This window comes from Onychomys torridus, chromosome 14, assembly GCF_903995425.1.
Source record: "Onychomys torridus chromosome 14, mOncTor1.1, whole genome shotgun sequence".
In the NCBI taxonomy this organism is placed as follows: domain Eukaryota; kingdom Metazoa; phylum Chordata; class Mammalia; order Rodentia; family Cricetidae; genus Onychomys; species Onychomys torridus.
The window spans coordinates 76,135,010-76,148,289 of record NC_050456.1 but is presented as its reverse complement, the minus strand read 5'-3'; the positions used below and the strand labels follow the sequence as shown (position 1 = coordinate 76,148,289).

General features: G+C 51.4%; 2 protein-coding genes and 1 non-coding gene across 4 annotated transcripts in view; 2 read left to right on the top strand and 1 right to left on the bottom strand.

Annotated features, from left to right (window-relative positions):
* Wars1 (tryptophanyl-tRNA synthetase 1) overlaps positions 1–5,048 on the top strand; it is a 38,436-nt gene extending 33,388 nt beyond the window's left edge. The window contains exons 10-11 of one of the 2 annotated variants that reach the window (XM_036206426.1): positions 2,000–2,140; positions 3,632–5,048. In XM_036206426.1, the coding sequence (XP_036062319.1) occupies positions 2,000–2,140; positions 3,632–3,793 (303 nt within the window). In that variant the 3' untranslated portion in view covers positions 3,794–5,048. The remainder of the gene's footprint in view (positions 1–1,999; positions 2,141–3,631) is intronic. The other variant, XM_036206427.1, reaches the window with a different exon arrangement.
* LOC118595883 lies at positions 2,338–2,440 on the top strand. Its single transcript, XR_004946579.1, has one exon. It is a non-coding gene; the product is annotated as a U6 spliceosomal RNA (small nuclear RNA).
* Positions 5,049–9,049: 4,001 nt separating the features above from the next.
* Positions 9,050–12,585, bottom strand: Slc25a47 (solute carrier family 25 member 47). Its single transcript, XM_036206623.1, has 5 exons — positions 12,546–12,585; positions 12,207–12,278; positions 11,557–11,739; positions 10,236–10,560; positions 9,050–9,870 (listed from the first exon to the last, which is right to left on the bottom strand). The coding sequence occupies exons 4-5, from the start codon at positions 10,465–10,467 to the stop codon at positions 9,590–9,592; spliced, it is 513 nt and encodes a 170-aa protein (XP_036062516.1). The 5' UTR covers positions 10,468–10,560; positions 11,557–11,739; positions 12,207–12,278; positions 12,546–12,585; the 3' UTR covers positions 9,050–9,589.
* Between the last annotated feature and the right edge of the window lie 695 nt (positions 12,586–13,280).

Genomic DNA, 13,280 nt, shown 5'->3' with positions numbered 1-13,280 from the left:
GAGTCCCTGCCAGGCCCCCAAACCTTTGGAAAGTCCCAAGCAGGTTCTGGTTGACAAAGGGGACTTTTCATATCCAGCCCTTCCTCCGGAAATAGTTTCCGCCAGCCCTGCCTAAAGTGACAGCTCGTAGGATTGGGGATTTAGGGTACTTTTTCTTTCTCTTTTGCTTTTGTCTGAAACTTCCAGAATGCAGAGGGGAAGGGAGAAGTGAGGTGTGTGGGGAGACATGTTCTGCTCAGTTTTGAGAAGTTGTTTTTAGAAGCAGTTTGTGATTCTGAAGTATTTTCCATTTGTAAAACCAGGAGAGTCAGTCCCAAGGGCTAGGTGAGTAACATGCACAGGATCAGAACTACACAGGCTGCAGAGGTCAGGGTCACAGGTGGGTTCTCTCCAAATCCTGTGCCCACCTCAGCTTCAGACACAGTCACCCTGGCAGGGGACCTTCAGACAGAATCTCCACTACTCAGAGCTGGGCTGAGATACCACAAGCAGCAGCATCAGTCTTAGAGTAAGAAGTCTAGCTGCTGGTTAACACAGCTGCCAACAGCCAGGCCCTGATTATCTTGGCCTGTAAGTCAACAAGGCAAGGGGACTTTCCCTCCACTCCAGTACCTGCCCAGTGGGTCTCCGGCAGACACCAATGGCTGGTGTCCTACAGTAGTGCAGTTCTGATGCTTTCTTCCTGGAGAGTGCAGCACTCAACAACTGAAGGCCTCGGCCTCATTCTGCCCGCCCAAGGCTGGGACATCTATATTTTGACTTACCAGCTCTGTACCAGGGTTCCCACAGACCCTACCAAGGCTTCTTTAATTTGCTGGAGCAGCCCAAAGAACTCAGGGAAACACCATCTGTCTATTATAAAGCAGGAAGATGGTGGGTCCAAGCATGGAGAGCACTGAATGTCCACCCATGTCTGGGCACATTTGCTCTTGTGAGTCAGCAACCTGGAAGCTGAGCAGTTTTTAGAGAGGATTTGGGAGTTTCCCAGGTTCTAGGAACTTTGTCTCAGGACAAATATTCTGACAAAACATGACCCTGTCACTATGGAGAGGCCTTTAGCAATCTTTTGTGAGGTGCAAAGTCCTTGTGACCTTTATCCCTAGCTTTCATTCATTTTTATTTACTTACTTACTTTTCTGAGACAGGCTCTCACTGTATACCACTGGCTGGCCTGGAACTCACTGTGTAGCCCAGGCTAGCCCCAGACTCACAGATCCACCTGCAAAGACCTTCTGAATGGTAGATTGAAGGTTTATGCTCCCTGGTCTTTTCATTAGAGTTCTCCTGCTTGTTTTGAGACGCTGTTCCTCTGTGTTGCCGAGGCTGGCTTGGAACTCTTGAACACAAGCAATCCTCCTGCCTCAGCCTCCTATATGCTAAGTGCCCACCACTGTGCTCAGCTCTGTTTTGTTAGTTTCTGTGGTTTGTGTGCTTGTTTTTTGTGTGTATTAGTATTTTGCTTGCATGTATGTCTGCTTCACATGAGTGCCTGGTATCCACAGGGGCCAGACGAGGGCATTTTGGGGGAGTTACTGACAGTTGTGAGCTGCCATGTGGGTGCTGGAGATTGAACTCTGGTCCTCTGGAAGCGCAGCCAGTGCTCTCAATCAAGCCCATCTGGGGCTGTCTTAACCAACGGACATATCGCCTGTCTGGTTGGAAACCTCCTATGGGCCTTTCCTGCCACCACATGTTGAGAGTAGAGTTTCCTTCAGCTGTGTTCTCCTGACCCCGTGGCTCGTGTGCACATGGGGTTGGGGGCTGCTTTTCTGCCACTCATGGACACAGCACTACCTGCCATCCTTTCTGCAGTTTTTAGCCCAGTCTGCTTTGTTTGGTTTCCAGACTGCTCTGTTCCTTGAGCAATGGGGCTTGTCAAAGACTTGCTCTCCTGCCTCCCTGACCTTCACTAGGAGTCACTAGTGTGACTGCCACCCCTGAGCCCTGACCAGTGTCCAGGGACAGGACAGCACCCTGACTGGCCTCTGTGCTGGCACAGGTCAACAAGCACGCGTTTTCTGGTGGAAGAGACACCGTGGAGGAGCACAGGCAGTTTGGGGGCAACTGTGAAGTGGACGTGTCCTTCATGTATCTGACCTTCTTCCTTGAAGATGATGACAGGCTGGAGCAGATCAGAAAGGTGAGTCAAGCCCAGCCAGGCCTTGTGTGTTGCCAGAGCAATCCTTAGTGGCCTGGGCTGAGCCCAGCTCAGTTCATACAGTAAGTTCATACTCACTTAGACCTACCTATTCAGGAGGCTGAAGGAGGAAGAGTACAGATTCTAGGCTAGCCTGGGCTGTAGAGCAAGATGTTGTATTTAAAACACAGAAGAGGTGCTTGCTTTAGCAGCATATATACCAGTAGAGAGGACAATACAGAGAAGATCAGCATGGCCCCTGCTCAAGGCCGCCATGGAATCCATGAAGCACTCCATATGTAAAACAAAAAACTGGGTAAGATCACTCCAATTTTTAACTACATGGGAAGAACTCTTGAATAGTTCACAAAAGTGACAGTACAAAGAGGCTTTCTTTCTTGTTAGGAAAGAAATGTAGGTGAACCACATGCCAGCAGATGATTTAGGTATCCATGGTCCCAGGACAGCCTCTCAGTGAGCTGGTGGGGACAAGCAGAGCCTTGGCCTTGGAGTCTTTTCCAGGGAAATCTTTTGGAATAGGAAACAGCTTTTTATACACAAACAACAGAAACAGTAGCAGAAAAAAGTTACAGGCACGCTCCTGCAGCCAGGAGGCCAAGTGAGAATTGTTGCTGGTACACTGCACTCTTGTGTGCGTGTCTTTGGTTGTTACTGTTTAGACAGAATCTCACTGTGTAGCCCTGGAACTCCCTATATAGACCAGGCTGACATTAACTCACGACAATCCCTCTGCCTCAGCCACCTGAGTGCTGGGGTTCTAGGGATAAGTATTTCGAGGGTTTCAGTGACACCAGAGCCAGTGCCAACAAGGGTGAAAGGAAGGCAGTGAGAAGAGAGCTGCATGACGCTCACAAGAAAAGTTCTCAGAGGAAACATGCGTTCATTGTTAGTGGTTAGTGCTGTGGTGGGGAGCTGAAGGCGATGTTCCCCCAACTTGCTGCAACCTAGGTTTGGGGTCTTGGTTTTGTCTGCTTGAAGAGTGGCACAGATGGGAAGGAAGGAAGGAAGGAAGGAAGGAAGGAAGGAAGGAAGGAAGGAAGGAAAGGAAGGAAGGCATCAGGGTGCACAGGAGCCCGACAGCTGAGAGCCACACTGAGCTGAGAGCCACACTCGGCTCTCCTTTTTCTTGTGGGTGACGTCATGGACTCTGATTACTGCCCCCCCCCCAACTCTTCCCAGTTCTTCCCGCTCTCGTCTGTATCCACTCCCTTCCTGTCTCATTAGAAAACAAGCAGGCTTCTGCAGGATAATAATGAAATAATATAAAACAAAAACTAACACATCAGAATTGGACAAAACAACCCAAAGGTAAAGAGCCCAAGGCACAAGAGACAGACATTTTAATATCCTGTAAGACCCAGGTTACTGTGACACTTTCAGCATAGCTCATGAAGGGATATAAACTGAACTAGAGTTCAGGTAGGGAGGGCTTGGACACAAAGCCACTGCTCACAGCATCCACCTTCCTGGCAGGATTATACCAGCGGAGCCATGCTCACTGGAGAGCTGAAGAAGACACTCATAGACGTCCTTCAGCCCCTGATTGCTGAGCACCAGGCCCGACGCAAAGCGGTCACCGAGGAAACGGTGAAGGAGTTCATGACTCCCCGGCAGCTGTCCTTCCACTTCCAGTAATGTTTCTTTTCTGTCTGCACATAAAGACAAAAATCTGTCGATAATCCCAGCCCCCTCGAATCAAGTCACACTCCCAATAGGCTGCTGTCACGTGGCAATTCCTGGACCTGGGCCCTTGTGCATTCTGAATGCTGTTGCTTCTGTAATGTCTCTCCACCTGTTGTCTGCTGAGGATGATCAGGTGCTGCTAATGTTGTGTGGTCACATAGAAACCCAGCCAAGAATCTCTCCCACAAAGAGCCCAGGTGTGGCACCTCTGTGGCCCACAGAGGATTGTCCATCTAGCAGCCTAGGGTTCTAGATAAATTCCCCAAATCTATTAGTTTTGTTTGTTTTCAAGTGTATGTGCTGCACATGGTAGTGCACCCCCTACAATCTCTGTATTCAGGATGCAAAGGCACAAGTTTCAGGCCAGCATGAGCTACCTAGCAAGAGCCCATCGTAATTTATGTTTGATTCTGAGTCTGTGGAGTCAGAATGTCATTATTTTAAAACTGAAAACCGCTGTGAAAAACTGATGAGACATTTAGTGAGCAGAGATGCTATGCTCAAGCCCATACCAACTATATATATAATATATGTATAAGCTTTGCTTTATATCAAGTAGGGAGCGGTCAGCTTTGTCCTGTAGGTGTAGCTCAGTAGTAGAGCATTTGCCTAGTGTGCATGATGCCCTGGGTTCAGTCTCCAATGCCACAACGGAGGGGATGGGTGGGATCATTCAGCTCTAAAGCTGTTTTTAACACTGATTATGGACCAGGCTGGACCATTTCTATTAACCTGAGTCTTGTGGGTGAAACTCCAGGCTGAGGTAACCAAACTCCAGATCACACGTGTTGTTCACTCCAGAATCATGCTTGTTGCCCTTCCTGTACTAACGTTTCCTCAAATGGCCTGGCCTCCACCTCTTAAAACCCAGTGGTGACTTCTCCCGACCACCAGACTCTAAGAACAGTCTGTTGCCTTTGCAGATGCTTTTGTTTTGACACTTGACTGAAGTGGAAGGCCGCACACAACAGTGTGCTGGCCGTGTCCCGGGCCGGTGCACCATAGTTAGACAGGAAAGAACAACAGCCGTCCAAGCTCTGGTGGTCTCCCTCTGGGCTGGCCACATGTAATGAGCCACCACTCAGAGTCTCAGGGAAAGCCCCTGGTTGAGGTGTCTGTCCTCCATGAAGGCACAAAGGCCACTCTTGAATGTTCCATCCTCGTCACTCTCAGGCAAAATAAAAATAAACTTGGTTGTGTCCCTGCCTTTGCCTCTGTCTGTCTGAGCAGGCTGCAGGGGCGCCTGCACTTAGTGTCCCTAAGCCACACCCACCCGTGCTGAGCCTGCAGCCACTCCCCCCAGGGGGATGGGGGCAGTGCAGAGCTATGAAGTCACATGGTGCTTAGAGGCAGGTTCCCAGGGACTGTTTTTGGTTTGTGTTTGTTTTGTTTTTCTTTCTTTTTAACAAGATTTATTTTTATTTTTATTTTTATTTTTATGTGAATGGGTATTTTGCCTACATGTATGTCTGTGTACCACATGCATGCCTGGTGCCCAGGGAATCCAGAAAGGGTGTCAGATCCTTTGACACTGGAGTTACAGACAATTGTAAGCCAGCATGTGCTAGGAACTAAACTTGAGTCTTCTGGAAAAGCAGCCAGTGCTGTTAACCACTGAGCCATCTTTTCAACCCCTTAAATATGAGTCTTTTTTTTTTAATATATTTTTTATCTTATTTTCTATCATCAGCTTAATACAGTACAAATTTTTATCCTAATAGTGAAATATTTCACTGATGCTTGCCCAGTGATTGAGTAAAACCAAAACTTACTATAAGCCACAGTTATCCTAGGGTCCCCCCTGCTATGTAGCCTTACTGGATCTGTGGGTTGCAGTCTAATTGTTCTTTGCTTTATATCTAGTATCCACTTATAAGTGAGTACATACCATGTTTGTCCTTCTGGGTTTGGGTTACCTCACTCAGGATGATATTTTCTAGTTCCATCCATTTGCCTGCAAATTTCATGCTGTCATTGTTTTTCTCTGCTAAGTAGCACTCCATTGTATATATGTGCCACATTTTCTTTATCCATTCTTCAGTTGTCAGGCATCTAGGTTGTTTCCAGGTTCTGGCTATTATGAATAGTGCTGCTATGAACATAGTTGAGCATGTATCTTTGTGGTATGATTGAGCATTCCTTAGGTATATGCCCAAGAGTGGTATGGCTGGGTCTTGTGTTAAATCAATTCCCAGGGACTGTTTTTGTGTCAGCCAATTGTCCTGAGAAGCCATCATCTCTCTCCCTGCATTCTTGCCTTGTTTGACGATCTAACAGTCTGGAGAGAGCATGTGCATGTGATGTCCTGTCTGCAGAGACCTGGGTGCTTGGGGAGGTGCTGAAGTGATGAGCACGGGCTAGAGCAGGGCCACTAGGGGTCCAGGGGAGACCCAGTCACAATGGAGCCCTCACCCACTTGTCCATTTGCAAGTGGGGAAATATGACTTGTCCAAGGCCACACAGTGAATTTGTTACTAAGCAGTCTGTTCTGACCTAGTAGTGAGAACACTAAGGTTCACACCCTGGGAGACCAACCGCCTGAACTCAGAGCCCATGAGCGGGCCAGAGTATGGCCAGAGTATGAAGTTCATGCAGGCCACACTTCCAGGCCAACACCCCACCCAGCGGCTATGGCTGGAGGCGGTGAAACAGATGCAGAGCACTGCCTTGCCCTCTCACTGGGGTCCAAATGATTGATGTCACTGGGAGTGCCACCGCACCTGTGGAGCGTCCAGTGTGCAGATGAGAGAGATGTTACTATCATTGTCTACCCAGCCATAGCATCTGATGGCTTCGCCAGGATCCTGGCCCAGGGAGGAGTGAGCACCCAGGCCAGCCCCCACCTTTGGGAGAGTCACTTGATCTCTTGGGAGCTCCATCTCCTCCATGTAAGACAACACAGAGGTGATAGCCAAGACTAGGGTAGCTCCCTGAGAGAAAGGTTCAATAGGCTTTTTAATGGAAGTAGCCTGGGGATGGTGTCCAATACCAAATGGTACAGAGACTCCCCAGAAAGAACAGTCTTTACTCCGAGTGGTATCCATACCACATAGATGCAGGTGACAGCTCCCATCTAAAGCAGTACATCCAGGGGTAAACAGGCCTTTGTGAAACTCTCCAGAATTATACTATTGTCCCTTCTCCTGGGACCACAGATCTGTAGCCAGCACATACTGTGGGAGTTCTCAAGGGGCAGCTTTTAGCTCTCACTGGAACGCTCAACTACAGACTTGATTTTTCTGGAAGTAGCCCTGTGGAGAGACCAGCTCTTCCTCCATGTGTTACTCCGGAGCAGCCAGCCCCTCCCCCCCGATTCTTCGCTTCTGACAGCAAGAGTGAGGTCAGGAAAGGTACCTAGAACCTCTGCACACGGAGGCTGAGGCAGTAGGACAATGAGGATTGGAGGCCAGCCAGGGGTATATTTGGGTTCCAGGCCCTGGTTCCTGCTATGTCACTTCCCTCGCCAATGGCAGCCTGAGGCCTGGGCTGGGCCAGCAGGTCAGCAATTGTAGTCACCAGGAAGGAACCAGAGCGCCTACTCTGACCCTGTGAACGCGGAATGTGAGAGCCAAGAGTGCTGTCTGAGCTCATCTCCTAGAGCAGAACGAGTGGCATGCCAACTGTGGTGGCTCACACCTTTAATCCCAGCCCTTGGGAGGCAGAAGCGGGCAGATCTCTGAGTTTGAGGCCAGCCTGGTCTGCATAGCAAATTCCAGGCCACCCAAAACTACATAGTGAGACCTTGTCTCAAACAAACAAACAAACAAAAAAGACAACTTAAAAGACTGAGTGGGTACCATTGGCCTGACAGTTGGTAAATTATTGGGTGCCTTTTTCCAGGCACTGGCCCAGAATGTCCCTGCATCTTGACCTCTCTAAACTAGGTGAGCTTTCAAGTTCAGGGACTAAAACTAAAAGGACTTCAGGATTGCAACTAAGACATAAGGAGTGCTAAGCCCATGTTTGAAGTATGTGAGCAGAGTGGGGGCACGCGTGCGCGCGCGCACGCACACACACACACACACACACACACACACACACACACACACACACACGGCTCTTAAATCTCCACACAGTAACTGAGATTGTTTAAAGAGAGCCCTTACTGAAACTGAAGAAAACCCACAGGCTGGAGGACTACCTGACCCAAATGAGGTGAAGAGAAAGCATTAAAACATCCATAGTATCGTGTCTGTGTGTGTGTGTGTGTGTGTGTGTGTGTGTGTGTGTGTGTGTGTGCGCGCACACAGACCTGCTGAAGTCCTGTCCCTGTAGAAGCCTCCCAACCTCACCTGGAAGCTCTGGCTTTCATCATAACCAGGAGCATACTGCAAAGCTTCTGGTTCCCCTGTTCACCAGAGACTGAGAGGTCCTGGGAAGCTCCCAGTTTTGAGATGGGACAGTTAAGCAGCCAGCCAGCTGGCCAGGCTCCATGGGAAGAGCCCAGAGTATCCTGGAAGTGAGACGGGAAGACCTTCCTAGAGGAGGGGAGGCCTAAGAGATGGCATCAGACAGAGGGAGGTCTTGCAGGCAAGGGCCCCTGGGTGTAGGATCTGGTGCCGAAGGACCTTCGTGACAAGAGCAGACCCAGAAACAGATGGATCCCACCCCTTCTAGAAACTGGAAGGTTTGACTGGATGAAAAAACCTGGAAACCATTTGATGCATACATGGCCAGGCTTTGCATCTGAACATGCACAGCTGAGGCAGGTATCAGCCAGCTTTACTACAGGGCTGTTCTGTGAAGACCCAGTGGGCACACACTGGACTGCCAGCCTGACTCCCAGGGGCCCATCACTGGAAGCCCCAGAGTCCCCAGAGAGGTAGGCTAGGACTCAGAAGCACATTTGTACCTGAGGGCAGACACTGGCCTACACTGCCCTCCAAGCCACTGGCTCATAAAACTTTTGTAAGGTACCCCGCACTTTCCCACCCTTGGTATAAGGCTCCCGCCAGTGTTTGGCCTGGGGATGACAGGGATAATACACAGCCCAGAAAGGAAAAGCCTGCAGGATGTCATAGAGACCCTCTACGCAATGGGCATCTGGCTATCCAAGTAAGAACTGTAGTCCATCTTAACCATAGAGCCAGGGCTTCACACCGCCTCTCCCACCACGAGCTAACAGGCTAAATGGTGCACCAGATAAACACAAGGGAGGAGGGGCAGTACCCCACAGATCACAGAACACCACCACTGAGCAACCTCAGAAACATTTATTGACCGCCACTCCCAGCCCAGTCTCCAGGGTCCAAGCAGCGTGAGTGTGAGTACTCAGGGAAGCACCACACCAGTCCCTCAGCCAGTGAGGGCAGTGAGCTCTCTTGGACAGCCTGGGACAGGGAGCAAGCCCAGCCTGTAGCCAGATGGTTCAGCTTGCTGTCTGGTCCCTCACTTGTGTCTTATGGGAACGGCGTGAAGCAGTGGAAGTTGAGGGGTTGGTGAGGGTTTGCTCTGAAGTCATGGGTGTGGACAAGGGAGTACACTCAGGATGAACAGTTGCGGTGACAGATGACTCCAAGTGTCACATGTCCTCATCAAGGAGACCCACATAACCTTGACTCATGACCCCCAACCAGATGGCAGGTCAACCCCCTGACTTTGTGGTCAGCAGCTGAGCAGGCCAAGCTCAGGCCTCATCTAAGTCACTGCACAGAAGGCCCTCTGCTGTTCCAGTGACAGCCCTGTGGGGTCCTAAGCCCACCCTTTGCCTCCAGCTGCTGTGACCTGGCTGCTACTGACTGGTGGCTCCTATGTGAACAATCTCTGAGTGAGCCGCAGCACAGCCTCATAGGCCACAAACACTACCATGTTGACAGGAAAGGCACGGCAGCAGTTGAGCGCCAGCCCTTTGAAGAGCACCCTGGGGCCCTCCTCCCGCACGCTGGTCACCACACAGTGCAGGAGGCCCCGGTAGCGCCGCTGGCCCTGCCCATCCGCCTGCAGGCGTGACTTGATCACATCCATGGGGGTAGCCACAGCCCAAGCCAGGACCCCGGCACAGCCTCCAGCCACCAGCACACCTAGGACATCTGTAAGAGACACAGTGACCATGCCTTATTGCAAGCTTCTCAGAGACAGGACCCAGCCCAGGACAGTTCACTAAGTCAAGATAAACCCCTCTATTACAAAGTTACTGTGTGGCCTTGGACTGTCTGTCTGTCTGTCTGTCTGTCTCTCTCTCTTTCTCACACACACACACACACACACACACACACACACACACACACACACACACACACACACACACACACACACACCTCAGAAACCCTACTTGAAAAATAAGGCAGGCAGATAGAGATGCTTAGCTTGATTCAATGTTGGTGAGCTGCACTGTGCACAGATTCCTCTCTCAGCCCCCACCCCACTGGGCCAACCCCATCTGCCTGTCACTCACCTGGCTGGCTATGGCCAGCAGGGGTGAGCCACTCAGAGAGCATGGCGTAGGAGAGAAAGTAGGTGGCAAAGGAGTGACCTTCACGAAGGAGCAGAGCTGAGCTGCCCTTGTAGAGTCCCCGAAGCCCCTCCTCACGGGCCACTGTGGCTAAACAGTGCAGTGGCCCACAGTACTTGGGTCTGGGCTCCAGACACGCAGTGGGTGCAGGACACAAAGCAGGAGCCACTGACATCCAGGAGGCTGAGGGCCGCCGCTGCTGTGTCTGAGCTTGGGCCTGCGTCTGCAGGCGGACCTTGGCCACCTCAGTGGGTGATGTCAAGAACACCTGGGACAGAGAGGAAGCAAGATTAGAACTTGCCTATAGCCTGCCCACACACTCTTAAGACCCAGCTTTCCAGCCGTAGGACCCAGTGCTGAGAGCCTCGATCCCAAGAAGCTGCCAGCTGGTCCCAGGGTTTTGATGGTGCTACATTGAGAGCCAGCTCATCCAACTTAAGGCTGAAACCAAGGTCTCCTGCATCTCTCCTATCTGAGAACACTAGCTTGACACACACCGGGTGTTAAAAGTAAATGTGACTAAGTTCAAGATCATAATTGACACAGTTGTTTACACTGTAATCATATTGCTAAAAGCAGGGCATGGCGGTCACAATGGGACTCAGATGGGTCAGGCTGCACTGGAGTCTTTACACCCCCAGTCTCCCTTCATTCTCATCACACCTCTTGCCGATGAGATGGCAGCTCAGCCAGGCTCAAGAGTTGAGCCTGGCTGGCTAAGCTTACTGGCCTTCGGTCTCTGCGCTGTGTGTAGTAGGTACAACACTTGGCCCCTCAGCCCGTGGAGGATCTGATTAAGGATTGAGTGGCTTATCCATGCTCCATCCTGGCCTATGAGGGACCTCAGCTTCACTTGCCTGCCTGGTTCCCATCTGTGGTGCCTGATGCTCCATCTCCACGGAGGATGAGGGATGCCAAGTGTCCATGGTAACACTAGATGGTGTTCCGTCATTTGCTAGACACCCTGAAGATGGCGCCCTCCCAGCTGAGAGGTCAGAAGCACCTGAGTGCTATCTCTCTGGGCCCTCACACCCTGACAGGGAGGATCTTTATGATCATCTCCTCCTCTCCACTGGAACATACTGAGAGGGACACCAAAAGGGGCCTAGCCCATCCCAGGCAGAATACTAGTTCCTCACTACAGTCCCCATGCCCTGTAGGCTCTGCCTTCACAGAGCTGCAGTCTTTGACACCTACTGGTAAATGTGATTCAAACTCCCTGGGTATCTCGAATGCCCTTCCACCCTCAACTGCCTCTACTCACCCGGACAAGGCCAGAGGCACATCCTGAGAGTGTGATATCAGCCTTGGTGGGCTTGGCGTCAGTACTGCCGTACCGGAAGCGGCAAATGTGAGCCAGGCAGTGGTGGTAGGTGCCAAAGGATACAGATGACACCAGGGACACTGTGCAAACAGGCAATGAGAGGCCCCGGTAGAAGCCCCACACCTGGTGGGTAGAGACCCAAGTAAGGACAGGATCCGAGAGAGAATGCCCTGGGGCTGGGACATCTAGGACTAACCACCATCTCCCTTGCCTCCAGACATCACCCTTAGGATATCAGCACTTGATGTCTGAGGTTGTGTGGAGGGGTAAAGAGACAGCTGCCTAATAATCATGATAGTACAACCAGCATGATGCTCAGCTAACCCCTGCCTGCATCAAGCCCCAAGTTCACTTGCATAAGTGTCCCCAAGACCTTCCCCTGGCCTTCAGAAGCTCAGGTTCCCCTGTAGACGGGGACTTGGTTCTGTACCATATAGGGTCCCCAGTGCTCAGACTTTGGGGCTCAGAGGGGATCCCAGGGCTGGGCACAGTCATATCTGTTTGGAGGCCAAGAGGCTAGGACTCAAGGGGAAGGACATCACTAGCAAGTCTCAGCCGGATGCCACCCTACCATCGGGCCCCAGTCCTACCCGCTCTTGACGATACGTGTCCCGGATGCAGTGCCAGATGCTTGTGTACTTGGCCTCAGTCTGGATCCTCACCTAGGGAAATCGAGAAGGCTTCAGAAAGAGCTGGCCCCAGGCCTGGGGCAAAACCAGTAGAAGCCTAGGCTCCACCCCTTGACTGTCAGGCATGCTGAGAATGAGACCCCCGGAGGCACAGGGTGAGAGAGACTGACAGTCCCAAGGGCCACTGGGAGCAATTGAAGGTACTAGAGTAGGAGAGAGCTAGATCCTATTAGCATTCTGAGGACCAGAGCTGGGTACAGGAGACACTGTAATCTAAACCAAGGTAGGGCCTTGCTGTACCTTCACTGTATCCAGAGGGTAGCCCACAGCAACACCGCAGACTCCTGCAAGGCAATTAGAGAAACCAGTGAGGCAGCAGGAGGTGGCCCTGTCAGCAGTGAGAGCCCACCCATCCCAAAGGATGGGAGAAAGTGGCCTCAGGCAAGCCCCCCTCTCCCACCTCCACCTGAGGCTCAGTATGCACCTGCCAAGCTTGCTAGATACCTCCCAACCCTGAATCCTGACCCAACTGTGCCTATCCCCATTGCCCAGGCCAAGGACATTCCTCAGCCTCCCCTCTGACATCACATTTTGGGAGAACATCTGGTTCCACTCTGGCTGACCCTGTCTCTGAGCCAGGCAGACTTTGCCCTCAAGCCTGAGCCTGTGCAGGGTTTGTGTGGGAGCCAGGTAAACACCCACACATTACAGAGATGGGGGAGGGGCACATTGTGAGTAAAGGCCAAGTGAGCAGCCCAGACCCCCACCCAGGGCTCTAAAGGGCCAGGATTGCCTGGAACCAGGTACATGTGGAATAGAACGTGTGTTACTGCTATGTCTGAACAGACTCCCCCAGAGGCTCTGAGGGAGTGGCAGAGCCCACAAGAAGTCCTTAAGTCACTGGGGTCACATTTTGGAGGGAACTATGAAATTGCAGCCCTTTGTCTTTTGTCTTCCTGGCCAAAAGAACTCCCTACCATTGTCCTCTAGCAGCCATACAGAGGCCCAAGCAGTGAGGCCACCTGGTGGTCACAG

Excerpts from the sequence above, each read along its gene's own strand:
- Slc25a47 (XM_036206623.1), bottom strand. The coding sequence starts at position 10,467 with ATGTCAGTGGCTCCTGCTTTGTGTCCTGCACCCACTGCGTGTCTGGAG. Across the intron at positions 9,871-10,235 it reads TGCTGGCCATAGCCAGCCAG|ATGTCCTAGGTGTGCTGGTG; the intron begins GTGAGTGACAGG and ends TGTCTCTTACAG.